The sequence below is a fragment of the Pleurodeles waltl genome, chromosome 4_2 (genome assembly GCF_031143425.1).
Source record: "Pleurodeles waltl isolate 20211129_DDA chromosome 4_2, aPleWal1.hap1.20221129, whole genome shotgun sequence".
NCBI classification, from domain to species: domain Eukaryota; kingdom Metazoa; phylum Chordata; class Amphibia; order Caudata; family Salamandridae; genus Pleurodeles; species Pleurodeles waltl.
In genome coordinates this window covers 562,591,198-562,617,491 of record NC_090443.1, presented here as the reverse complement: position 1 = coordinate 562,617,491, position 26,294 = coordinate 562,591,198, and the positions used below count along the sequence as shown (strand labels likewise).

Here is a 26,294-nt window from a genome sequence, read left to right as displayed (position 1 = left end):
GCCCCTAGGACTGAAAGCTCCTGAATGGGTCAGGGGCCCTCCATGTACTCTGCAGGGGGACCCCCTCAAGTTTTGTCACACCACTGAAAAAAGGGTAGTTTCTGAATGGGACTGTAAAGGCACAGCAGAGAAAGAACAGCACAAAGGATCGAGAAAGAATCTCAAAATTTGAAAGACATTTCTCGGTGTGTTTGTTGCCTTAAGGATGGTAGTAAAAATATACACTGATGTTGCCAGGAATTATTTCCTTTTACTTGCTTTTAGGCAGTGGCGGCCAGTAATTTTAGAAGGGAGGGGGGGCGGGAAGCACACTCAGACTCATTCATTCACACACGGATGCACATCCATTTACAACAGTCATCAACATTCAAACATACATGCACTAACCAAACAATCATTTTAAAAACACACACACGCACTCAGCTCGGAGGTCCCAGGAGGGTTGGGACTGCTGCCTTCCCTCACTGGCTGTTCTTAGCTCAGCCAATGAAAGAAGTCCGCAGTCCCAACTTCGTCACAGAGTGGGATGGGGTCAGTGAGACTTCTGACCCCACCCCACTCTGTGACGAGGTATCACTGATTGACACTCGCTCTGGGTGCTTCAGGGCTTAAACCTGAAGCACCCAGGTCGAAGTCAATCGATGACGCTTCCTCTCATTACTGAGTGTAAGGGCCTTGAGGGACCTTTGCTGGGCTGAGGAGGTCACGCCCATAGGAGCTGTGACCTCTTCAGCCCAGCAAAGTTCAGCTCAGACAGCCAGGAGTCTGCGCAAATCACGCATGTCTCGCTCCTGGCTGTCTGACCTGAAAATGAAGAGTGTCTGTCAGGCTGACCTTTGCTCGGCCTGACAGACACTCTTCTTGAGGGGCAAAAGATGGGGAGGGTGGCCCCTCCGCCCTAAAGGACGGGCCGCGGCTGCTTTTAGGGAACCTTATAGATCGAGAGTACAATTTTGGCATAGCATGTTTGCCATTTACATTCCGATTGTTTTAGCATTAATCGACAATCCTTTAATTTATTAGTAATCCATTTGTTAAAGGATTTCTGAAAACATATCATTGGGTATTTGAAAGGAAATTCCTGGACCCAAACATCCATAAAGTTTGAATTAAAACAAATTAAACAAAAAGGAAATTCAAAACTGAATTAGTGCTGGAAATCCTGCCCAAAGGAGTTTCAAGCACTTTCATGATTCTGGAAAGATTGATTTTTTCCAAGCTGTGACAGTAATAAAAGGAGTTTGGTCACGAGGGGCGCGGAGATCAGTAACTTTTTATCAAGCGCAGGGTGGCAGTGTATTAAACTATAGTCAGTCCAGGGAAGGTGGCGAGACTCCAGAAAATGAACTGTGTCCTTGTGTAAATCTGGTTAAGAGTGTGATGTTGGCTGCCCCATAAGTAAACTTGATAGCTCCAAAAGAGACAGAAGGAGTGTAAGAGTACCTGGGGTGAGGGAGGAAGAGCCCATTTCTTTAGCACGGTTGGTCCCAATAGCTCTAAGTTAGTGGTGCTAGAATAAGACTTGATAGCGGTAAAGAGAAAGCCAAAGTAGTAAATCTGTACATTAGATCGATGTGACCTCCCTACCAGGGCGCTTTCTCCCCTTTCCACGTGAAACCAAAAGGTGTGCACAGACCAGGAAGCCGAGATCTGCCCAGAGTGAGAGAAGAAGGACAGGTGCAGAAAGAATATACCGGAGATACGGTAAGACAAATAATAGGAAGCTGCGGCTCTGGCCGTACTTTAAAAGCACAACAGTAACACATGGAAAAGAAAAGTGCCTTTGCCATGCAGGCCCCTGCTTTCACCGTTTGTGTGTAAGAAAACAAAGTTTAACAGTTCCCTGAGGTCAGCTAGGGCCCGCAGGTTGAAAAACAGGTCATTTTGTTTTTGCATGACATAGCCAGCCCGATTTTGCATTTGTTTGTCTTCTTTGCTGTTCTTACCCCAGCACCAACCCCATGATTTTTTTTTTTAGGTGACCGACCAATGTAGGGTTGGTCAAGGCTCATTCATAATGATAAATCAAACCTGTGTCTTCTTTGCAGTTCTCCATATGCTACCTCTATTCTCGCCCGAAGCCCCTTATCACATGAATGCCTATCGCTTCAGAGCTGAAACAGTAGTCAAGAGAACAATCAGTGCATAATTTGATAAAAAAATGCCAAGGCTGTCTCATGTTGATTCTATCTCATGCTTCTTTCCTCTGACAAAACACGTCATACTTCCTGTCTCTTTATATCACTCTTGCAGGCTCTATTTCATCTACTTTATTTCCTTGTCTAATTTCAGATGTTTCTCCTCTTCCTTCTTAATCGTTTTTCTGTCTCTCTCCCTCTTACTCTTGGTTAGTCTGGTAATAACAAATATGTCACAGTCCTCAAAAATGAATGCCAATGCCCACCACCTGCAAGCACTGGCACAAATTAAGCAGCGAAAAAAAAGGTAACTGTAGTTTAACCATAAATATTAAGCTAACACCTAAACAACGCACCTCTGATCTCCTGATTTATTTTTTTCAGTAAAACCACAAATTCCTCTTATAAACTTTTATTTAGAAACAATAGCTACATTAACAGCAACTCGTTTTGAACATTGTCTTGTATTTTAGAAATCACAGGTATTTATATATTGTCAAGACAACATTGTCAGTAATACTGTAGCAAATTGCCCTGATTCGGGCTTTCTAGGAGTAGCAGAATAAGTCCATAGTGTTCAGAACTGAAAAAAGTGAGAGGTCGTCTTTTAAACACTTCTCGTGTCCAATTGTACATCAAAATTGTGTTTCATCCCTTGTATCCGGCCCAGCAGTGTTGCAAAGACTATTTTTTCGGCTAGGTGCAGAGTTGGGAACATAGGCCAGAGGATCAGCTCGAATCAAATAGCTGTTAAAAACAATAGAAAGGTAATTATTGAGATAAGAAGGAAACATCATGCTCTCTTAAGGTCCTTCTTTTGACATTCCCTCTCCCTTATGACATATTTTCCCTAATCTCTTGTTGCTCTTATTTTCCTTTATCTGCTTCGTTTTCCTAATTGAAGCAAAATTTGTAATGCAGCTGTGTAGATTTCAGACGAAGGGGTGATTTACGTACATTTTGCGCTGGGTTTGCGTCATGAAAGTGACGCAAACAAGTACAAAACATTTTTTTAATTATTTACTTTCCAGCGCAAAACACGTTTTACACTAGAAAATGATTAGAAGTAACACAAAGTAGAATGAAGCACTGCTTTGCATTCCTTAGCATCTGATGCAACCACCCATCCTTTTTGAGGCAAAACCCTAACTACTAAAATTGTGGGACAGGCAGGGCACAAGTCGGGGGTACATGACGATACACAGCGTCCACCCACTATTTTCACGGGGTGGAGCCATCCTCCCTGCAAGAAGTGGGCCACACTGAAATATGCTGAACTTGTCCCAGAGTAACATTCAACAGCACCTGCACGTTGTCTGCTTTCGTTTCGAGCAGCAAGGTGCAGGTGGCGAGGGGGCTTTTGAATTTAAGACTCCAGCTGGGTCCATACCAAAGGCCGAATATAAGGGCCCATTAGGCCTCATTTTGATTCACTATCTTGACTGGAAGCATTTTGAGCTAGATGCATATGCAAGGGAAAGGAAGGGAAGGGAAAGGATGTCGCACAGCTTGTTGTTATCACTTTACAAATTCTTGAGAGGCATGCTTTTTAGTTTAGTCAGTCCCCATATATGAGATATGCTGTGCACTGTAAGAATGTCAGATGTGTTGGTCTCTTCCAATCTTTACATAATTAACAATTTAAATACTACTATTTTGTTACATATACATAAAATACATCGACAATAAATCCTATAAATGTGTAAATCAATGTACAAAATGTGTTACATTAACACTGTGGGTTACAAGGTGTAGGAGTCACATGTCCTAACTCTGCTATATTAGAAGCATTGCAATGTATGAACTGTGATTAACAGAAAGATCTCTGTGTTAACTCACTTACCTAGCTACATAAAATAAAAATCTGTCATCTGCATGATGTGCTTTGCTGGAGAGACGTTAACCCTCTACGCCACTTTGACTCGAAACTGAGATGAGAGAAAACACAGGTCTCTCCAGCAAATGCGTTACCCTCCAAAGTTATCTTATTATTATTGTTACCTAGGATTTACTGGACACACAAAGATCTGTGCAGCAGAGGCCTTAACTCCATAAGATATTTTAAAATGTGGACTTTGCAACCAATTTTGCAAAATAAATATGGACCTATGGCTCTCCTTGTTGCCAACTTCTTTGTGGCACAATTTAAAGAAAAAAAAAATAATAAATTGAATCCCACATTTTGTGTAGGAGTTGCGTCATTCTCATTTGTTAAATCTCATAATTCACTCAAATGTACCTATGATAGACCTGCAAAATGTGTTTGAAGTGTTAAGATGTGATGTCACTCCTTGTAATGTCAGTTCGCATGAGGTCATGAGTTGTGATGTCACTTCCTGTGATGCTGTGGTGTCACAGTGTGATGTCATGCACCATGATGTTACTAGTATATTGCCTAACTTGATTAGTCCCCCTCTCTTCCCTTTTTAGGACTTGTGCTCTGGGGACACGGTTTTGCATAAAAAAAATAGAGCCTATTGAAGTCAGGTGAGAAAAGGAAAAATGCTGTACTGTGCAGCACACACAAAGTAAGAAATACTTTTAAGTTGATGAGGCATAGTATTTCGCACTGGAAGGGTACCCTTTCAGTACAAAACCTATACCAGACTCACACATACACCTTTGCACTATGGCGCAAAGGTGTATGCATGGTGCACAACAGCTAAAGGGAGGGTAGGGAGTGGGGAGGGGAGAGCCATATCTCTGTAGAAATGGTGCTCTCCAGCTCCCTCCCTGTCACGCATGCAGCACAGCATTTTTGGCTGCAGCACTGCGTTGCCTGATTGTTTGGTAAATCTGCCCCTGGTAAATGAATGGAATTCTTGTCCTTAAAAATGTATTTGTAATTTTTTTTCTTCTGGTATCGTGATAGCCTAATGTGGTCTGTGCGTGGCATGTGAGGCCTAACTAGTTCACCAGCAAATAAATAAATGTTTAAATAAATAAATACATAAATAAATTAAATTTCTCTTACCTTCATATCTTCTACCTCTCACACTGCCCCAGCTGTCTCATGTCTTATTCCAACAGACTGTGCTACGCAATATATAGGCTAGGAATATCATGGTACACTAATATTGAGGATGGAATATCAAGAGGCAAAATATCAAAATGTAAGTGCATATAGAAGAAGTATATAATTACTATTCTTATCTCTGTGTCTATGCACCATGAAGACATATATTTCATCAAGGTATGTATAAGTGACATTAGGTATAGAACATTTATACTTACTTACATTTCAATATTTTGTCCTCTAATATTGTGTCGATTATAGGAGGCTGGCCTGGCTTATAGGGTGTACCTTGTGGTACTTACACCTTGTGCCGGGTACAGTTATCCCTTATTAGTAGATTAGAGGTGTTCTAGCAGCTTAGGCTGATATAGGTAGCTATAGCAGAGCAGCTTAGGCTGAACTAGGAGACATGCAAAGCTCGTAAGGTAGCTATAGCAGAGCAGCTTAGGCTGAACTAGGAGACATGCAAAGCTCGTACCATACCACTTATATCACTTAGCACTATATCATAAAAAAACACAATACTCAGAGTTAATAAAAATAAAGGTACTTTATTTTAGTAACAATATGCCAAAAGTATCTCAGAGGATATACTCCCTTAGGAGGTAAGTAATATACACAAAATATACACACACAAACCAAAATCAGGTAAGTAAAAGTTATAAAAGTAGTGCAAACAATGTAGAACACAATAGAATGCAACAGGGAGAAATAGGTCTAGGGGCAACACAAACCATATACTCCAAAAGTGGAATGCGAACCACGAATGGATTCCAGGCCTAGTGTAGTGTGTAGAGTGTCACTGGGAGTGTAAGAAAACACTAAGGGCCATATTTATACTTTTTGACGCAAAACTGCACTAACGCAGTTTTGCGTCAAAAAAATTAGCGCCGGTAAACGACATTCTAAAGCGCCATGCGGGCGCCGTATTTATTCAATGACGTTAGCCGGCGTTAGCCGCCGGCGCTGCCTGGTGTGCGTGAAAAAAAACGACGTACACCAGGCAGCGCCGGCGTAGGGGGATATGGAGCTTGGGTGTCAAAAAATGGGGCAAGTCAGGCTGAGGCAAATTTTTCGCCTCAACCCGATTTGCGCCATTTATTTCGACTCCCAACCCCCATAGAAATGACTCCTGTCTTAGCAAAGACAGGAGTCATGCCCCCTTGCCTAATGGCCATGCCCAGGGGACTTCTGTCCCCTGGGCATGGTCATTGGGCATAGTGGCATGTAGGGGGGCACAAATCAGGCCCCCCTATGCCACAAAAAAAAAAAAAAGTACTTACCTGAACTTACCTTAATGTCCCTGGGATGGGTCCCTCCAGCCTTGGGTGTCCTCCTGGGGTGGGCAAGGGTGACATGGGGTGTCCCTGGGGGCATGGGAGGGCACCTCTGGGCTCCTTCCGAGCCCACAGGTCCCTTAACGCCTGCCTTGTCCAGGCGCTAAAAAACGGCGCAAAAGCGGCCGTACGTAATTTTTTTTGACCCGCCCACTCCCGGGCGTGAATTTTGCCCGGGAGTGTAAATACGGCGCACATGCCGCGGAGTCCATTTTTTAGACGGGAACGCCTACCTTGCATCTCATTAACGCAAAGTAGGTGTCCACGCTAAAAAATGACGCAAACTCCATGGACTTGAAGTATAAATATGGAGTTAGTTTTGCGTCGGAATTGCGTAAAAAAAAACGACGCAATTCCGGCGCAAACCGAGTATAAATATGCCCCAAAGGGTGTCCAAGATACCCCACCCCAAGAGCCTGAAAAGTAGAAGTAAAGTTACCCTACTACTCCAGAAAGACAGTAAAGTCGAGATAGGGGATTCTGCAAGGACAACAACTGACTGCAAGGCACTGAAGATGGATTCCTGGACCTGGGGACCTGTAAAGGAAGGGGACCAAGTCCAAGAGTCACGCAAGTGTCCGGGGTGGTGGGGCAGGAGCCCACTAAACCCCGGATGAAGGTGCAAAAGAGCTGCCTCCGGGTGGAAGAAGCCAAAGATTCTGCAACAACGGAAGGTGCCAGGAACTTCTCCTTTGGTCAGAAGATGTCCCACGGTGTACTGGAGGATGCAGAGTTGTTTCCACGCAGAAAAACTGCTAACAAGCCTTGCTACCTGCAAGAGTCGCGGTGGAGGATTTTGGGTGCTGCTAGGGCCCAGGAAGGACCAGGCGGTCGACCCTTGGAGGAGGAGACAGAGGGGGCGCTCAGGAACACAGAGAGCCCACGCAGAAGCAGGCAGCACCCGAAAAAGCACCTGAACAGGCACTTCGGAGATCTGAGGACGACAGTCAACTCAGAGCAACAAAAGGGGGTCTCACGACGTCGGGGTCCAACTCAGTGAGTTGGGCAATGCAGGACGGAGTGCTGGGGACAATGGCTAGGCTGTGCACAAAGGAAGTCTTGCAAAAGTGTACAGAAGCCCTAGCAGCTGCAGTTCATGCAGTACACAGGATTACTGTCTGGCGTGGGGAGGCAAGGACTTACCTCCACCAAATTTGGACAGAGGGGCCACTGGACTGTTGGGGACACTTGGACCCAGCTCCTGTGTTCCCGGGACCACGCTCGTCAGGATGAGAGGGGACCCAGAGGACCGGTGATGCAGAAATTTGGTGCCTGCTTCTCAGGGGGAAGATTCCATCGACCCACGGGAGATTTCTTCTTGGCTTCCAGTGCAGGGTGAAGGCAGACATGCACCACCAGGAAACAGTCGCGAAAGCCAGCAGGATGAGGCGCTACAATGTTGCTGGTGGTATTCTTGCTACTTTGGTGTGGTTTTGCAGGCGTCCTGGAGCGGTCGATCCTTGGCAAAAGTCAAAGAGGGAAGTGCAGAGGAACTCTGGTGAGCTCTTGCATTCGTTATCTGGTGAGATGCCCACAGGAGAGACCCTAAATAGCCCACAGAGAAGGATTGGCTACAGAGAAAGGTAGGCACCTATCAGGAGGGGTCTCTGACGTCACCTGCTGGCACTGTCCACTCTGAGCTGTCCATTGTGCCCTCACACCTCTGCATCCAAGATGGCAGAGGTCTGGGACACACTGGAGGAGCTCTGGGCACCTCCCCTGGGAGGTGCTGGTCAGGGGAGTGGTCACTCCCCTTTCCTTTGTCCAGTTTCGCACCAGAGCAGGGCTGAGGGGATCCCTGAACCGGTGTAGACTGACTTATGCAAGGAGGGCACCATCTGTGCCCTTCAAAGCATTTCCAGAGGCCAGGAGAGGCTACTCCTCCCAGGCCCTTCACACCTATTTCCAAAGGGAGAGGGTGTAACACCCTCTCTCAGAGGAAATCCTTTGTTCTGCCTTCCTGGGACCAGGCTACCCAGGCCCCAGGGGGCAGAAACCTGTCTGAGGGGTTGGCAGCAGCGGTAGCTGCAGAGGAGACCCCGGAAAGTTAGTTTGGTAGTACCCGGGCTCTATGCTGGAGACCCGGGGATGCATGGAATTGTCCCCCCATTACCAGAATGGTATTGGGGTGACAATTCCATGATCCTAGACATGTTACATGGCCATGTTCGGAGTTACCAATGTGACGCTACATATAGGTATTGACCTATATGTAGTGCACGCGTGTAATGGTGTCCCCGCACTCACAAAGTCCGGGGAATTTGCCCTGAACAATGTGGGGGCACCTTGGCTAGTGCCAGGGTGCCCACACACTAAGTAACTTTGCACCTAACCTTCACCAGGTGAGGGTTAGACATATAGGTGACTTATAAGTTACTTAAGTGCAGTGTAAAATGGCTGTGAAATAACGTGGACGTTATTTCACGCAGGCTGCAGTGGCAGTCGTGTGTAAGATTTGTTTGAGCTCCCTTTGGGTGGCAAAATAAATGCTGCAGCCCATAGGGATCTCCTGGAACCCCAATACCTTGGGTACCTAGGTACCATATACTAGGGAATTATAAGGTTGTTCCAGTGTGCCAATGAGAATTTGGAAAATTAGTCACTAGCCTCCAGTGACAATTTTTAAAAGCAGAAAGAGCATAAACACTGATGTTCTGGTTAGCAGAGCCTCAGTGATACAGTTAGGCACCACACAGGGAACACATACAGGGCATATTTTATGAGCACTGGGGTCCTGGATAGCAGGATCCCAGTGACACATAGGCAAAAACAAACATACATACGGTAAAAATGGGGGTAACATGCCAGGCAAGATGGTACTTTCCTACATCCATGATATTCGGTACCATCAAAATTCCTACCTCGATATAATGGGGGCACACTTTTAAGTTGATTCTCGTGTTCACTATCTCTTGTATGGATTTCCCTTCCCCTTTCTCATGTCTATCACTTGTATGGTACCTGTGCCTTATACTTCCATCACACTCATATTCCTTAATTTGTTGATCCCATGCTCTCTACCTATTCAAACCTGTCATTCCCTCTGTCTCAGCTCTTGTTCTCTTAAATTCCCACTGAATTTCAAATCCTCCTATATTGACCCACTCTCCTATAGTTCCTTTGCCATATCTCGCCTCTCCCTTATTTTCTACATATCGAATAAGACCCAATATATTCTGCTTTATAACATACACTATGTTCACTCATTTCATATTCAATCATATTTCCTACAATTTATTTTACTCTCCATAATCCCCTTTTTCCAGTTTTGTTTATTTGTCATATCCTCAGCTCCACACATACTCCCCTTTCTGTCAGATTCTCCCATTTCTCAAATTCCCTCCACTCCACTTTGAATATTCTGTACACCTAGTTGAATATTGCTTTGTATTAAGGGTAGCAAAATAATCTTGTTGAAATTGACATTTTCCCCTGAAAAGGTCAAGCATTTCTGCAATTTTACACATACATAGATGGGTAAAAGAAAGAAAATGTTTACATGCTTTTGAGTGAATATTCTATATTTCATTACCAAAAATTCCAGTGTTCTGAGTAAAATTTCCACAATGGATACATGAAAGCCTGTATTTTAACCCATCAAAACAATGAAGTGAACATTTGTAGTAACAATGTTTAAAACAATTGATTGAGAAAATAAAGATAATAAAACAGCACTTTTAAAAGAACACTTATACTGGCTGAAGATGGAGTAAGTGCAACACAGACAGCGCTTATTGCGTAGCAGTCCTTGGCAGAACCTCTCTCATCATCACATCCCTATGCATAAGGAGATTTGGAAATGCATTCTGTGAAAATTTGGAGAATGGAGGTTTCAATGAGAAGAAGGGTCTACTTGATCTAGTCAGCGGTAACCAGGGAGCAGACTTCAGGAAAAGGGAATAGGTGACCTTTTTATTTCACCCATTACAAGGAAAAAGCTGCTGCTTTTCAGAAATGTTCTCAACTAATTCTATCCTGGTTCCAGAAATGGCTCTGAAAAGGTTCTGGGCAATGGAAAAGACAGAATGGCTCTGGCAGTTGAAAAGGCATATGGGACCAGAAATGACATGAACATTTTAACATGGTATGCTGAGGTGTAAAGAGCATGTGCTAACAGTAGGTCCCCTGACAGCGGCAAATTATTCTAGGTGGGGATACTTGATCCATAGTTCAAAATGGTCTCCAAACGTTATTACGTCCATTTTGGTTGTCTTCAGCTTTAGATAATCTTCCTACATACATTACTAGATGAAATTCAGCACTCATGCCGTTGGGATTAATTGTGTTTGGTCCCTCAGCAAAACTATATTACTTTTACAGGATGAGGAATTTGAATGGCATTCTGGAAGGTGCAGCAGGGTACAATGCTTGGGGGCTTAGGTCATAATTATGAACTGTTTAAGACATCACAAGAAGAGAACCTGAAAGAGAGGCATACAGCATGAAGCAATCACTTTCTATCAGCAAAGAATAAAACAAGCATTCTTGTTGGATCTGGCCCTTTTTTCGGGTTCATCCCCAGACTTTTTGCCTCCTTCCACTTATTTTTTCTGGTTTCTGGCTGTTGGCTCTAGGACTCAGAAGACTATATCACTGCTTATCAGTGCTAAAGTGCAGGTACTCTACCTTCTAAAGTTGGTATGATTGGCTTATACCTAAATGGCACATTTAATTTATGGATAAGTCCCTTGTACAGGGGTATCCCTATACCAAGGACCTGTAAATTAAATGCTACTAGTGGGCCTGCAGCGTTGCTTGTGCCACCCACTGAAGTAGCCTTTCAAACCTGTCTCAGGCCTGCTAGCGCAGGGCCTGCGTGTACAGTTTCGGCCACAGGGACCTGGCATTTAAATTTACTTGCCAGGCCCAGAACTCCTCTTTTACCACATGTAAGTCACCCCTAAGATAGGGCCTAGCTAGCCCTATGGACATCGTGCTATGTACGTAGAAGACAGGACATGTGCCTGGTTGCGTGGCCTGTCCTGGTAGTGACAAACAGCCTACTTGGTTTCTCACTGCTGTGAGTGCTGCCTTCTCACAGGATTTCATTGGAAATGCCCTGCCTTACGTGTAGGGGGTATAGTCTGATTTATGAGGGGTAGCGTCAGCATGTTTGGTATGGTTGTAATGGTAGTGAGAAATGCTGCTTACTGGTGTAGGCAGATTTTATATTATCATTACAGAAATGCCACTTCTAGAAAGTGAGCATTTCTCTGTGCTTATGACTGTTTTTTTGCAGCTTGACTCCAATCCACGTCTGGGCAGAGTGAGAGTTGGGCTTTGTGCATACTTTTCAGACAGCCTGTACACAGGGAGGGTGGAGGTGTCACAGAGGTCATCTACATATTGAATGGACTTCTAGGGCTGATAGAAGGGCAGGTGGGGCACACATGCATCTGTAAAGGCTGTGCCCTGGCCTCACACAAAGGGCTTGTTTAACCCCAACTGATGTTTGGAGTCTGTGCTGAAGGAGAGAGGGGGCACTCCCGGAACCAGTTGTAACTGGTTGGAACCTCTTCTCCCCCTCTTTGTTAAACCTTTGCAAAACTAAGTATGAGTACAGGGGATTTTTCCCTACATTTGGAGACACTCTGGACCTTAACATGCTTGTAACTGGACACAGGATGCTGCTGGAGGGACTCACTAAGGATTGCCTTGGACTGCTGCTGCTGTGCTGACCTGTGACCTGCTGGGTCACTTGGAGGAGCTGACTGTGTCTGCATCCCCTTTATGCTGGCCTCCTGCTGGGCCCTGCCGCCCTGTGCTCCATTTTTTGTGTCACCCAGGGGCTGGGGGCTGTGGCCCCTGACCCCTTCAACTGCCTGCTGCAACATGTGAGGAATGCTGCTCATGCTTTCTTTCTATGGGCATAGTGCCTAGTGAGAGCCCTGCTACAATTGCTTAGCGCCTAGAGAGTGTTGGTGTTTTTTCTTTTGAAGCACTTGGAATGCGCTTCCCACTTTTTCCTGCCACCGGAGAATCACCACCGTGACCCGGGTGTCCTGCAACTGACAACCTCATTGGAAACGCGCTGTTTACAGTGCCCTCTGGGCATGAAGAAAAGCACCTGGAGCAAGCGCGCTCCTAGCAGTGGCACCGGGGTGATGCACGCTCCGAGGAGCGCCCCCAGGGAAATCAACCGGCACCAACTTGTGACTAGAGACACTGCTGCCAACCAGGCGGGCTGCAGTAGACTTGCCCACCAGGTTGGGTGCAGGTGAGTCAGCCCTTCAAGGATGGGCAGGGAGGATGCCTCATTGGAGGCCTCCCCTATCCACCGAGGCCCCATGTGAGTCACTGGGGAGCAGGGCGAAGAGGAGGCCTCTTGCGAGGCTCCCCATCGGGCCATCATTCTTGCATGAAGAACGGGCAGGGAGGGAGTCTCATCGGAGGTTCCCCTGCCCCACTGGGCCCCTATTCTTGTCACTGGTCGCGGGCGGGGAGGAAGCCTCATCGGAGACCTCCAGCACCGCTTGACCCTTTTTGCAATTTTGCTCTGGCACCTCCTGGTGGGGGGCCACAGAGATTGTAGGCACCTGGTTTGGGCAGAGGCCCCAGGAGGGGCCCCTGTGTAAAAATGGTAGGGGTGGGTGCTGCCTCCCTCAGTCCCAACCATAGAATGGCAGTGGCAGTGGAGGAGCATCGGGGGCCCCCTTTTCTTTCTTTGTGGCACTGGAGGTGCCTCCCACATATAAAGACATGTACTTTGGGTAGCAGCATCATTATTTGGAGCCTTTGTAGGCTCATATGTTTCCTGAGACATCCCATATACTTTTCTAATGCTCCTTTTATGGGCATACTGGAACTGTTATGCTAATCTGTTTCTTTTAATGGTGTGCCATATGCTTGCTAAATGTTCCTACTATGGACCTGTATGCTGATCTATGTTTATGACTTGCCATGTATTTCCTAATGTTCCTAGTATGGGCATTTATGATACTTTTATGATAATTGCATTTCTATAGTAATATTTTTCCTGACTACTGCTTATGCTGCAGAAAAATGAGTAACCTGTGTGCTATGTGTGACTACTGCTGGTTTCTGCCGAGTAACAGTATTGTGTAACGTTCTGACAACTGCTTGGGTAGCAGGGTATTACTGACATGCTGTGCTTGGTCTAATAATGTTGTCTACAACACAGTTTATTTTTATATAACTTGGTATTGTGTTTCCTTTGCGGTGTGTGTAACGTTCTGGAAACTGCTTGGGTAGCAGGGATTTACTGACATGTTGTGTTTGGTCTAATAATGTTGTGTACAATACAGTTTATTTTTAAATAACTTGGTGTTGTGTTTCCTTTGTGGTGTGTCTAACGTTCTGGAAACTGCTTGGGTAGCAGGGTATTACTGACATGTTGTGTTTGATCTAATAATATTGTGTATAATACAGTTTATTTTTATATAACTCGGTGTTGTGTTTCCTTTGTGGTGTGGGTAGTGTGTCACATGTGTTGTGAGTGTCGTGCAAACACTTTATACATTGCCTCTGGGATAAACCTGACTGCTTGTGCCAAGTTACCATGAGGGTGAGTGGGGTTATCTTGGGTATGTAACTCCCTCGGCCTAACTAGATTGGGTGGGTTCTGCCTGGCTTAGGTGCATACCCTAGCCAACCAGAAACCCCATTTCTAACAATGCTTAAGGACAGTCTTACAAATCCAGACTGGTGGCATTCCCAATGGAATACCCTGAGCCTTATGCCAATGATTAGTCTGTGAACATTCGGACACTGACACCATAGCCATCCACAGCCAACCACAGGTTATCCATAAGAAAGAACTAGACAGACATATTTCCCAAGATTGTGTGGAAGGTGTAGACTTAGAGGGAAACTTGGAGTTTGTAAAAGCTGGCACACTGCCAAGAATGAGTGGTCATTGTCTCTTGCCAAATGTGCGGTTCTTCTACCCCATTTAGAGGCACTGGAGTTGCAGCCCTCCATTTAGGATAGGAAACTATCACTGTTTTTTCCTTCGTAGAAAACTGTGAAAGAATAGTTAACATGTGTTGCATCAGTGGCATTTATATTTTACTTTTGAACAACAACAACCCACGTTAGAGGCTCACTGCTTCAAAGGAAAAAAGAGGTCAGAGGGGCAGGGCTCACTCACTTATGTAAGTACTCAAATAGATATTTCTTGGTATAACAAGCACAAACATTATGATGAAGCGGATCTGTAGGCAAACATAAATAATGCCCAGCAGGATTTTCACTATGCTCTATAGTTTAGCTTAGTTGAGATTAATGAATCGGACATGCTTCATTTTCTTTCAGTTGTACACATTTTCACTATTGCCTTAGCTATTCAAGGTGTGAAATGATTCTTACTAATACTTGTATTGTTAAAATGCACATGTATGTGGAATTAAGAATAGTAAATCTTTATCTATCTATCTATCTATCTATCTATCTATCTATTTACCTCTGGATATTTTATTAGTCTTTACTCTTATTACAATATTTTTGAAGCAGAATATTCAAGACTTAAAATTTTGGTAGGATACTTATATTGGTTAATCAGTAGTTAATGGTATGTAATGTTCTTGAAGAATAGATGCTCTCTTTGAAGCTAATGGTAAATATATAGAGTGCTCTCAATTTTCCATGTAGGATTTTAAACAGTGGGAGAATGTTTGATTGTGTGGACATTTCTCTTTGGACTGTGAAATAAATATACCAATTTTCAGATCAAACCATTTCAATAAGTATAGTGGTTGAAGAGTCCAATGTCCAGATTTATTAATATTTGATGTAATGCAGTGCAGAAACAAAACTTGCAGCATTGCTTTTAGTCAAATGGACTGAGAAAAAATGCACCATATATCTAGTACAGGCCAACGCACACACCCTTGAGTCATATTGAAAGGTTCTGTGCAATACGTAAAGCATAGGTTTTGAAGTGGATGGGGACAGGTTCTATACAAAATTATCCTTTAAGATTTCTCCCAATTTGTACGTGTGCTGTACATTGCAGCACACATGCAAAAATAGAAATATGAGGAGAAATGAAAATCTTTCTCTTTGTTATGTCTTCCTTAAGGAGTGACATTATGGCACAAAGTCCTGTCTACAAATGTTAGGGATAGGGATTTGCAACAAAACCCATAAGTGATTGCATGGGAACATCTATGTGCCAACTATGAAATGTCCCCCAAGGCAAAGTAGTGCATAGAGCAACTTGATGTCATTTTGGGGAACTTTCCAACATCAATCCTGGCTTGCGCTGGATAGTAAAATAACACTTTAGGGAAGGATGACATCATTATAAACCCCACCCTTATACTTTGTGTCGGGTTTGCACCAATTGAATAATGCATGTCTGGTGCAAATCATTATTAAATCTGGACCCAAGTAGCACCAATACATTTAGGCAAATGGCAACACGTAAAATATAAGCTCTTGAAATTGAAATGATGGGATCAGGGACTGGGAGATTGATAACTGAGTCCCAGAGCAAACTAGAAGCGTCATTTAGAGTCTAGCAGACGGGTAGGCAAATGTGACAGCTATCCCATCCAACTTATTACAAGTGCATTTGGATGTCATGCCCTTCTAAAAAGATGGAAGGTATAAATGACAAGTTTGTGATGGAGTACTGATCCCCCAAACTCTAAACCACACCCTAGAGCGGGGAAATTGCAGTTCTTTTAGAATATAGAGGAAGCTCACCCTAAGTATATACTGATTTACTCTGATTTGCATGCATTCCCCCAACATCTTCACCCCTCAGTGAGTTAAATGCTTAAACATGTGCTTAGATGTTGGGCCTCATTTACAACAAAGTGGTGCATCGATCACGATGAGCCAGTTTGCTTGTGCAACAATGTGCCCCCTAACGATGCCATGGTAGCGGTGTATTTACAATGCAGCCCTCCATGGCGCTCATTAGCACAGCTCCATCAAAATTTCTGACGCAGTTGTGGCGCTTTGCTGGACCAGCGACAAAAATGTTGATGCTAGTCACACAAAGCTCAGGGAGGCCCATTTAAAACAGCCTAGAAAAACATTAATGCCTGCTCTTGAGCAGGCGTTACAAATGATGCTAGAATGACGCAGTGAAATCTTGTAGATTTCACTGCACCATTCCTGCGGGCCTCCTATTTGGGGGACACTTCTCTTGCATACATTATACCTGACACAGGTATAATGTGAAGCAAGGGTTTACAAACTGGCGCAATGGTACCATTGCACCACTTTGTTAATACGGTGCAATGTGGAGGACTGGTCTGCACTGCTATTGCATAGAAAGCAATTATGCTACAATGGCATAAGGGGCTTATAAATGAGCCCCTTTGTGTTTATACATTGGTACATCGATAATCACCCAGAGTATTATTAGCTATACCATCAACTTACACAACGTCATTCAGTTCCAATCGTGTGTCTGGAGAAGGATTTATTAGGATGTACGATAGGGTGTTTTGATGATCATTCATTTCGTCTGAAAAATAAATCAAAGTATATTTTGAGACCACATGCAAACAGAAGACGTGCCACTTTGTATAATTGTAGACACATACTGTGAAAAACATGACGAATTCAGATGTGCAATAATAGTAAGAGTTGTACAAACTCCAAGGCCACCCCACTATGCCACACTAAATTTATTTCTAAACATATAAACACATTACTCACTAGTCAGGAAGCAGTTACATGTACACCTATCCTGGGTGATTTACGACCGCTGTGTACTTTAAACTTCACTTTTATCTAACTGTTGTACTGTACTTTTTATACTTTTTAATATTTTGGTGACATCTAAACAATGGTTTGCAAAAGTCATCAGAAACTAGAGAAAGGAATAACCATATTGCATGTTGACCCTTATGTCTTTTTTATAACATATGTTTATTTTAGAGCATTAGCTGTGAACAAGTATTTTGTTCAATCAGTGAAATGTTTATTGAAAATAGTAAGTGAAGTAGTAGAATATATTGTTTGTGTGAACAAAAAGGATGAGCAAAATATTTCATTTTGCAGTTAACAATGTTGAAATTTAAAAGGAAGAGATTGCTTAAACTTTGCCATACAAAGAGCAACAAAAAATCGGCACTTATTGGAATTACACTGTTAAAGTTTTGTTTGCCTATTATATTGATTTACCAAGGGACAACAGGAAAGCTGTGCAGAGTACTTTGGTGATGTCATAGTGATGATCATATCCACATTACTCAGGGACTAATTAAATATTTTCCACATTTCACTGGTGCCACTGAAATATGGACTTTGCACTACTGCATGTTGTGCAGTTGAACATGAAATAAATACATACATATAAATGCTTCTCCTGCATTGTTCGCCTTATACTAGTCCGTGATTACAATTTAAATGCTCCAGTTTTTCTTTAGCTTTGAAGAAAAGGTTACCAAATACTCAAAGGGCAATGGTGATATGTATGGTGCATATCAAGTAACTGTGAAATATTATCTGATATTGTGTGTAAAAGGTTCTGGTGACATCCTAATAGAAAAGGCCAAAGGTCAAGTAATTTGTAAATGTCAATCAAACCACAGAAGAATGAATGAATAAAACAATGTATAAAGCACAGCTACTCAACAAATTGTCTTGGCGCAAAACTAGGACGAAAGTACCTGTCTTCTAGCAAATTACTGAAATGCAAATAGACATGTTTTGAGAACCTTCCTGTGAGAAAACAGGGCTGATTGCAGAGGCCCCCTAACTTTTTGCCCCCATTTTCCACTTTATGCTGGTGTTTTCCTGACTCTGATGGTGCCCTGGGTACTGCTAACTAGTCCCAGGGCCTGTGCTCTGTGTAAAATGGATATGCAAATTAGGCTAATTATAATTGGCTAAGTTAACCTACCTATAAGTCCCTAGTATATGGTAGGGCATGTAGGTTTAGGGACCACAGCATAGGTGGTGCACACCTAGGTGCACTGCTGAGGTGCCCAGTGTCATTTTAAAGGCAGGCCTGCCTTGCTGGCTGCTTTTAAATTAAAGTTATATGCAAATTCGACTTTGGAATTAAAAGTAGTTCCAAAGTCTTAAACTACCTTATTTTTACATATAAGTCACCCCTAAGGTGTGCCCTATGTGCCCCTAGGGCTGGGTGCCATGTAACTATAAGCAGGGACTTTATAAAAATAGATTTATAAACCCTGGTGAGGTAAAAACAGCCAAATTCGTTTTTCCCTCATTGAAGTAAATGGCCTTCATAGGCTAGAATGGGGAGACTTTATTTTAAATTTTAAAGTCTCCTTAAATGTTGCATACCAAGAATTTGGTATCAAATTAATTGTTGTAATAAATCCCACAACTTCCAGTTGTTGGATTTAATATAACTTGTTCAGGTAAAGAGTTTAAGACTTTACCTAAAAAGTTGCCAATTTCAGCCCTGCATTGTTTTTGCTGCTGTACCACAAGAAGGACTTTGCCTGGCTTCAACTGGTTCAAGGAGGGACTCCCTGTTTGCTACAGGTGAAAAATTGCTATCCAGAGTCCCCCTGCACCAACTCCTGAAAAGTGACCAGCTGACCACTGTCCAGTGGCCAAAAAGGAGTTTGCGCCAGGTGCATTCTGGGAGTTGAAGTCCGCACCCCCCAAGGACCATCACAGAACTTCTGGACCCTTGGGGTGAGCTGTGGACCCCAAAAGAACCTTAAAAGAACATCTGGGTGAAGCCCCAGAAGTTTGGAAAAGATTTGAGAATTTTTGAAAAAAAGCTCCAGAGAGGGACCGACCCGCCGTGGAAATTCTAGCCGGCTTGCCTCAACCGCGACCCGGCCTGACTTGGTGGTTCGTCCCGGTAAAGAAAAACCTCAGAAAAAGAGACTAAGTCCGAAGGTAAAAAGTTGACCGGGACCTCCCAGCCATCGTATCCGAGAAGGGCTCCACGGACGTCGGATCAAGATCCAGGTTTACCCCGGTCGAAGGATTTTCATCTCGAAAAAACGACTAAGTCCGAAGGTAAAAGTCTCCATCGAGGAAACCCACATCACGTATCCGGACAAGGGCTCCAGGAGGTCGGATTCAACTGCCAGGTTCGTCCCGGTGAAGAAAAACTTCAAAATAAAGACTAAGTCAGAAGGTAACTTTTTAACCGAGGCCTCCCACGACTTGTAGCCGAGCAGGGCTCCATCGCGGTCGGCCTGAAACTTTGACTTTGCCCCGGTCGAGGTGCAACCAGATGACCCGATTGGCGCTTTTTGTTTCTAAGCGCTAGAAAAATAATAATTCTTTAAAAATTCATATCTCCGGTTCCCTTTATCCGATTTTATTCGTTTTTGTGTCATTTTAAAAATAACAATATAAACTATTGTTATAAATTGGTTTTGGATTTTTAAACTATTTCCTGTGTTTTATTTAATTACTGTTTTGTGATATTTGAATGCTTTACACACTGTCTCCTAAGTTAAGCCTTGACGCTCGTTGCCAAGCTACCAAGGGTTGAGCTGGGATTAATTTACTGAGACCTAACTGTACCTAGGTGGAGGTTAGTGGCTTGTTGCTAGGTGTAGGTACCTACCTGCCATTACCAATAACCCATTTTCCAACACTTCCCAATTGCATTTTCATTGTTGATGCTACTCACTTTCAATTGGATGCGGTTCCATTCTTTGGTTGCAAGTACCAAGAAGAAATGACTGCCCAACAGTAGAACCTAGCATGTATATAGAAGATATAAGCACCCTGCCTGGATCACAGTGAACAACAGTTTTGGAAATATATTTTGGTCTCGACTTATAGAAAGAGAAGGGTCTCAAAAATATCATTTCCTTTGCTGGTAGACTGTATAGTTCTTTAAGATAGTGTGAAATTGAAACCCTTTTTGGGAATGTACAAGATAAGTCAGGCTACCATGTTTGGGCCAGTGTTTAACTGGCTGATCAGTTTATTGTGTACATCAAGAAAGAGAACATAGGCATAGCCCAGCCTTGAGGTAATCAAGGCACAGACCATCATCTTGCATGTTAAGGGAAGAAGGTCTTAACCTTTTATAGGAGATTGAGGAAGAATGACACATGTGCCCACGACAGAAAAATCTTGCAGATAAAAGGACAGTTTGTTGTCAATTGTCACATTCTTGCCACTCCAGCAGGCGATGGGGGCAGAGGGGTAGACAACTCATCAGCAGCACCGTTCTTGTCATAATTTTCTTTTCATTATCCAAAAAGAAGGATTTCCATTTTATCCAAATGCATTGGAGGTGGCTTTCATGGATCCAGTCAAGAACCTTAGACGGACAAGCTTTAAAGTACTGCAGAAAAGTGGAGTGGCCTGTGTAGAATCAATGATAAGAACCACCTTTTTGTCATCCACATAAGAGACAACCTTAAAACGACAAGACTCAACCAGCGAGGTTAAGGGTGCCATATGTTAAACAATGTAGATTATTAAAAGGAGTTTTGTGCACCTCAAAGTAGCGCTACTTACTAGTTGAGGAGAGAGGTACAAACCACATCACCTATACACTGTGTTCCAAAAAAGACTTGATCCAGATCAAAGCAGAGCATCCCATACCATCCCATACCCACATTCTTCATCCTCTACAGAAAGACAGCCTGTGGCACTTTATAAAATGCTGCCGACAATTCCAAAAAGTTCTTAACTTGTTCCTGCAAGATCTTAAAACCAATCAACACATTCAGTAAAACTGCCTTGGTGTTGTGTCGGGGTCTGAAAACAGACAAGATAGGGTGTGGTAGATTGTTACCTTCCAGGTATGCAGACAATTGTCCATTAATCATTTTTTCTAGAATTCTTACTACTTTTGGCAACAATGAAACAGTTTAACATTAGTCAAAATTAATAGGCATACAGCAAAATGGATGCCAATTTAGAATCATATAACATAGTAATACATTATGTATTTTTTATATTACATGATTTATTGACCTCCCAAAGTATATCAAAGTAATCAACAGCAACATTTGCACATTTTCTTAGTTTTTCACCGAGTCATATGTGACACCTTTAGCCATTTCCGATTTTAGGAAACCTCACTTAGGATTTTAGGATTTTCAAGTCCATTTTCACATTATTCAAAATGAAACTAGAAATACCAGAACATAAGGTGTTGTTAGTTTAAAAAAATGCACAACCTCAATATCGTTGGGCACAAATAATATGTAAAAAATATTGTGGTGTCAAGAATATTGTGAGACAGAACAATGCAGGTAAGAATAACATTTTTAAGTGTTTAATATAATATCACTTTTAAATATAGTTGTACATAATATCCATCATAATGATTTGTTTTATAATTATTGACTATGCTAGTATTATTTTTGTATAATTTTCTTTCAGTAGAGTTTTGGTAATATATTTAAAGATTTGTTTTCATTTGATTTTAATCTTTATTTATTTTTGGGTCATTGGTTTGTGGGGGAGTAAGACGGAATTTTTTCAAAATTTATTTTACAATTATTTATACATAATTTATTTTATATAGTTTAATTTGTTAATTATATTAATCATATAAATCATGTATTGGTTTTTAAATTATTTGATTAAATATTTTAACATGTTAAAGTGCAGTGCAAGAAATGGTTCAAAAGTGGGCCGCACCTACTACTTTTAGTAATAGATACATTTTTGGAGTGGCACCCTTAACCACATGGAAGTGTGCCAAACAAGGATGTCATTGTCCACCCATCAGCCATTAGCCCTTTTGTATTTGTTTTGGCTGGCATCCCTGCCCTTCATAAGGGTGTGGATAAAGCACATGGTGATCTCTTTAGCAAAGTATTAAACTGTCTGGCTAACCACAGAGGCTTCTCATAGGTTGGCACTAATAAAATCTTTATGATAAGAAGAATAGACTTGATCGGACATTCTAAAAAAAAGACATTCAGGGTGAATGTACTAATGTTAATTTTGCAACAGTGTGTAAACAATTTACTCTCCTACCCTGAAAGTTGGGAGCTTAATCAAAGCCAGATTGCATTTCATCTTTAAGCTTTTTTTACAAAGCACTCAGTCTTTTCTGTGCTGCTAATATACCCAATAAGTATCTAGCCCGGTGACCTGCTCAGAGCTCAGCAACCCCAGTTTCTTCCCAGCATTTGGGGGATTATGTATCATCTCTTACTGTTAATTCACATTTGATGTCAGTATTCACTTGGAATGTTTCTGGCATGAGTTTCAAGATGTTGATAGCTGATTGTATATCTCATATTGAGAAATATGATATTAGATTATTGCCTGAAACATGGGAAGTAGGACATGTGGAACATGAAGGCTGTGCATGCTATTCTGCCCCTGCCACTCATTCTAGCTCTGGTCATGTGAAAGGAGGCTATCTGGGTTAAAGTCATACCTAATCTTATTATGGAGGAGATACCTACTGAGCTTCATTCATTTCACATAATTCTCAGGGGGATGGATCTGCATGTTTCCCTGATAAATGTGTATAATAATGATTTTAGCTATAGTTAAAACAGCAATTTTGTGCACATGTTTAATTTTCTCACTATTTTACAAATCTCGTGCAACCCCACAACTTTGAATGTCATGATCTGTGGGGATTTTAATGCAATCTGTGTTTTTAACTTGGCTGAGGTGAGTTATGATACCCTTTATGATACCTGCAAAGCGTATGATCAAAGGGAAAAGGAATAGGGGATATACCTTGCAATTCATTCAGTAGATGCAGATTCAGCTGATGCAGTTGTTTTTACGGATAATGGTGTTAGGAAACCACCCTCCTTCTGAGACAAGAGATGGGCTAAGACAATTGAACCAATATTTGTTTCTAGAACTCTCTCGCCTTTTGTTGTTAAGGGCAATACATGTGAAACTAGATATAGTGGCCATGATGCACTTACAATGTTGCTATCTCTGCCTATATGTGGAATCATAGCATCACAGAAAGTACAGACCCAACCTGTGTCCCATTAGATTGACTTAAGGCTCCTCTGGCACTTGTGTAGCCACAATGTGTGTTTGGCTAGATTATTGTGATGTACTGTTACTGCAGCTTTAAAATTCCTTTGTGAACAGATAGATGTTACAAAAAAGTGCCAGGGCCCTCATCAGGAGGTCACTGCATCTTGCACCACCCATTGCCCCTGCCAGCACTGCCAATGACAGTGCCAACACAACTACTTACCATCACACTCCTACAAATGTGATCGTTCAGTCTATTCTAAGCTCCAATAGCTATAAAAGTAGGTTGGGTGATAGCTATTAGTCACTTTTAACTTATATTCAGTTAATAAACAACTGTTGTTGTGCTTATTTCTAAAATAGACAAACAGTGCCACCATGTAGCACATTGGGGGTTATTCCAACTTTGGAGGAAGTGGTAATCCGTCCCAAAAGTGACGGTAAAGTGACGGATATACCACCAGCCGTATTACGAGTCCATTATATCCTATGGAACTCGTAATACGGCTCGTGGTAAATCCGTCACATTTGGGGCGGATTACCACCTCCTCCAAAGTTGGAATAACCCCCATTGTCACTTATTGCTGACAATTAGGTGCTGGTGCAGAGCACCAGAAACCACTGGCTCAAATTAAGCACTGGCTATCATCCAGCGTGATTTTGAAGACCTAAAGTGCATATTTAAGTGCCCCCAGTGCATCAGTTTTTGTTGGAAAAATGCACTGGGCCCATGTTGCGTTTTGGGCCCTTTCCTCTTGCGAACTCTAGGGCCCTCATTATTACTTCAGCAGTCTATTCCCTAGACCGCCAAAGTCACCACCGCCATATGACCGCCATTGTTGGCGGTCTGAAGACCACCATATTATGGCTGCTCTTTGCCACTATTTGGTGGGGAAGCCACCAGCAGCCATACTGGCGGTTGGCAGTCTAGTGGAGCTTTCTCCGCCGCCATGCCACATCACCACAACACCGCCCGCCATATTACAACATTGCAAACTGTGTGGCAGTGTTGTGTTGTGGGGGCGCTGGTGGTGGAGCAAGCACCATGGACCCCGTTCACTGCTTCCACCAGGTAAGGTGATCGTCCGACAGGGGAGGCAGGTGTTGAGTGATGTGTGCGTGAATGGGGGTTTGTGTGTGTGTGAATGGAGGGGGTTGGGGGTGTTGTGTATGTTTGTGTGCATGTGTTCAAGTGTCTGTGTGCTTGTGTGAATGCCTGTATGCGTGAGGTGGAGGGGGGTGTTGTGGCCGTGTGTGCATATGTGTGTGAATGAGTGAGCGTAGATGTGTGCATGTATATCTGTAAGTGTGGTGTGTGCTTGCGTGGACGGGGGTGGGGGGTAAAGTACAGTGGTCGGTGGTGGGGAGTCAGTGCGGGGCCCAGGGAGTGGGGGTGTCGCTGCTTAGGGGTGATGGGGAGCTTCTGATGGGGTCAGGGGTGGGGTACCTCCTACATGGAGGGGGGTTGGGGATTTCTGTTGTGGTGACAGTAATTCCGTGCCACCACGGAATGCCTAGTGGTAAGGATACTCATAATACCACGGGCGGTGTTAGGTGGACCGCCAGGTCAAAGGTGGTCACCCTTCGGCCAATTGGTCTCACCGACCTGGCTGTACAGGAGGTGAACTGGCTGCGAGTTCACTGCCGGGGTCCTAATTTGGCAGTCCTGCACCGCCATGCTGTCAGCGGTCTGACCACAGGCATGGCAGGGCAGGACCGCCAAGGTCATAATGACCACCTAGATCTACACAGAAAAGTGAGGTGCCATTTTTATCAGGAGAATTGGGGCTATGCCAGGTAGAAGGAACTTTGAAGCTAGCTGCAGATTCCAGAACCTTTCATCACGGACATTTGAGGAAACTGTGTTTTTATTCAAGGTTTGAGGTTTGCAAGGGATTCTGGATAACACAATGTGGTGAAAGCCATGCAGGTCAGCCCACCACGGATTCCCCTAGGTACCTAGTTTTAAAAAATGTACAGGTTGGCTTGGTTTTCCAAGGAGTCAGCTGAGCTAGGGTCCAAAATCTAGAGCTACCCACATGGGAAAAAGAAGATCAGTTTACATTGGAAAAATGTGCTGTGTCCATGTTGCGTTTTGGGACATTTCCTGCTGCGGGCACTGGGTGTACCCACACAAATGAGGTACCATTTTTATCGAGAGATATGTGGCAGCATAGAATAGTCAAACGTTTGTTATTACCAATTGGATTTCACCGCATCTGTGCCTTTCAAATGTAAGCCAGATCATGAGAAAGGTGACATTTTGAAAAAATACCCTCCAAATCATACGCTGGTAACGGTATCCACAAATTCAGAGTTGTAGAGATTACCACCTCTTCTAAACTCTATATCTTGTGCCCATTTCAGAAATTCATAAGTTTTCTTGGTACCCATTTTTTCACTCTGCTTATTTTGCTATACAAATTGGTTTACACTTGGTACTCAGTGAAAAAACATTGTGCAGTTATTTGCTCTGGGTACCTAGGGTACTTAGAAATCCTACAAAACCTATATATCCTTGTAACCATACTAGCATGTGAATTAGAGGGCATTTCTCAAATAGACGTCTTTTTTACACACTGTCTTACATTTGGAAGGGAAAAATGTAGAGAAAGACAAGGGGCAATAACACTTGTTTTGCTATTCTATGTTCCCCCAAGTCTCCAGATAAAAATGGTACCTCACTTGTGTGGGTAGGCCTAGTGCCTGCGACAGGATATGCCCCAAAACACAAAGTGGACACATCACAGAAAACAGAGCTGTTTTTTGCAAAGTGCCTACCTGTAGATTTTGGCCTCTAGCTCAGCCGGCACCTAGGGAAACCTACCAAACCTGTGCATTTTTGGAAACTAGAGACCTAGGGGAATCCAAGGTGGGGTGACTTGTGGGGCTCTGACCAGGTTCTGTTACCCAGAATCCTTTGCAAACCTCAGAATTTGGCTAAAAAAACATATT

At 43.1% G+C, this 26,294-nt stretch overlaps 1 protein-coding gene across 2 annotated transcripts in view; it reads right to left on the bottom strand.

Moving 5' to 3' along the window:
- Positions 1 to 2,536: 2,536 nt before the first annotated feature.
- Positions 2,537 to 26,294, bottom strand: part of KCNT2 (potassium sodium-activated channel subfamily T member 2) — a 2,196,588-nt gene continuing 2,172,830 nt past the window's right edge. For both annotated transcript variants that reach the window (XM_069233351.1, XM_069233350.1), the window contains 2 exons: positions 16,848 to 16,932; positions 2,537 to 2,885 (listed from right to left, as the gene is read on the bottom strand). In XM_069233351.1, coding sequence (XP_069089452.1) covers positions 2,774 to 2,885; positions 16,848 to 16,932 — 197 coding nt within the window. In that variant the 3' untranslated portion in view covers positions 2,537 to 2,773. The remainder of the gene's footprint in view (positions 2,886 to 16,847; positions 16,933 to 26,294) is intronic.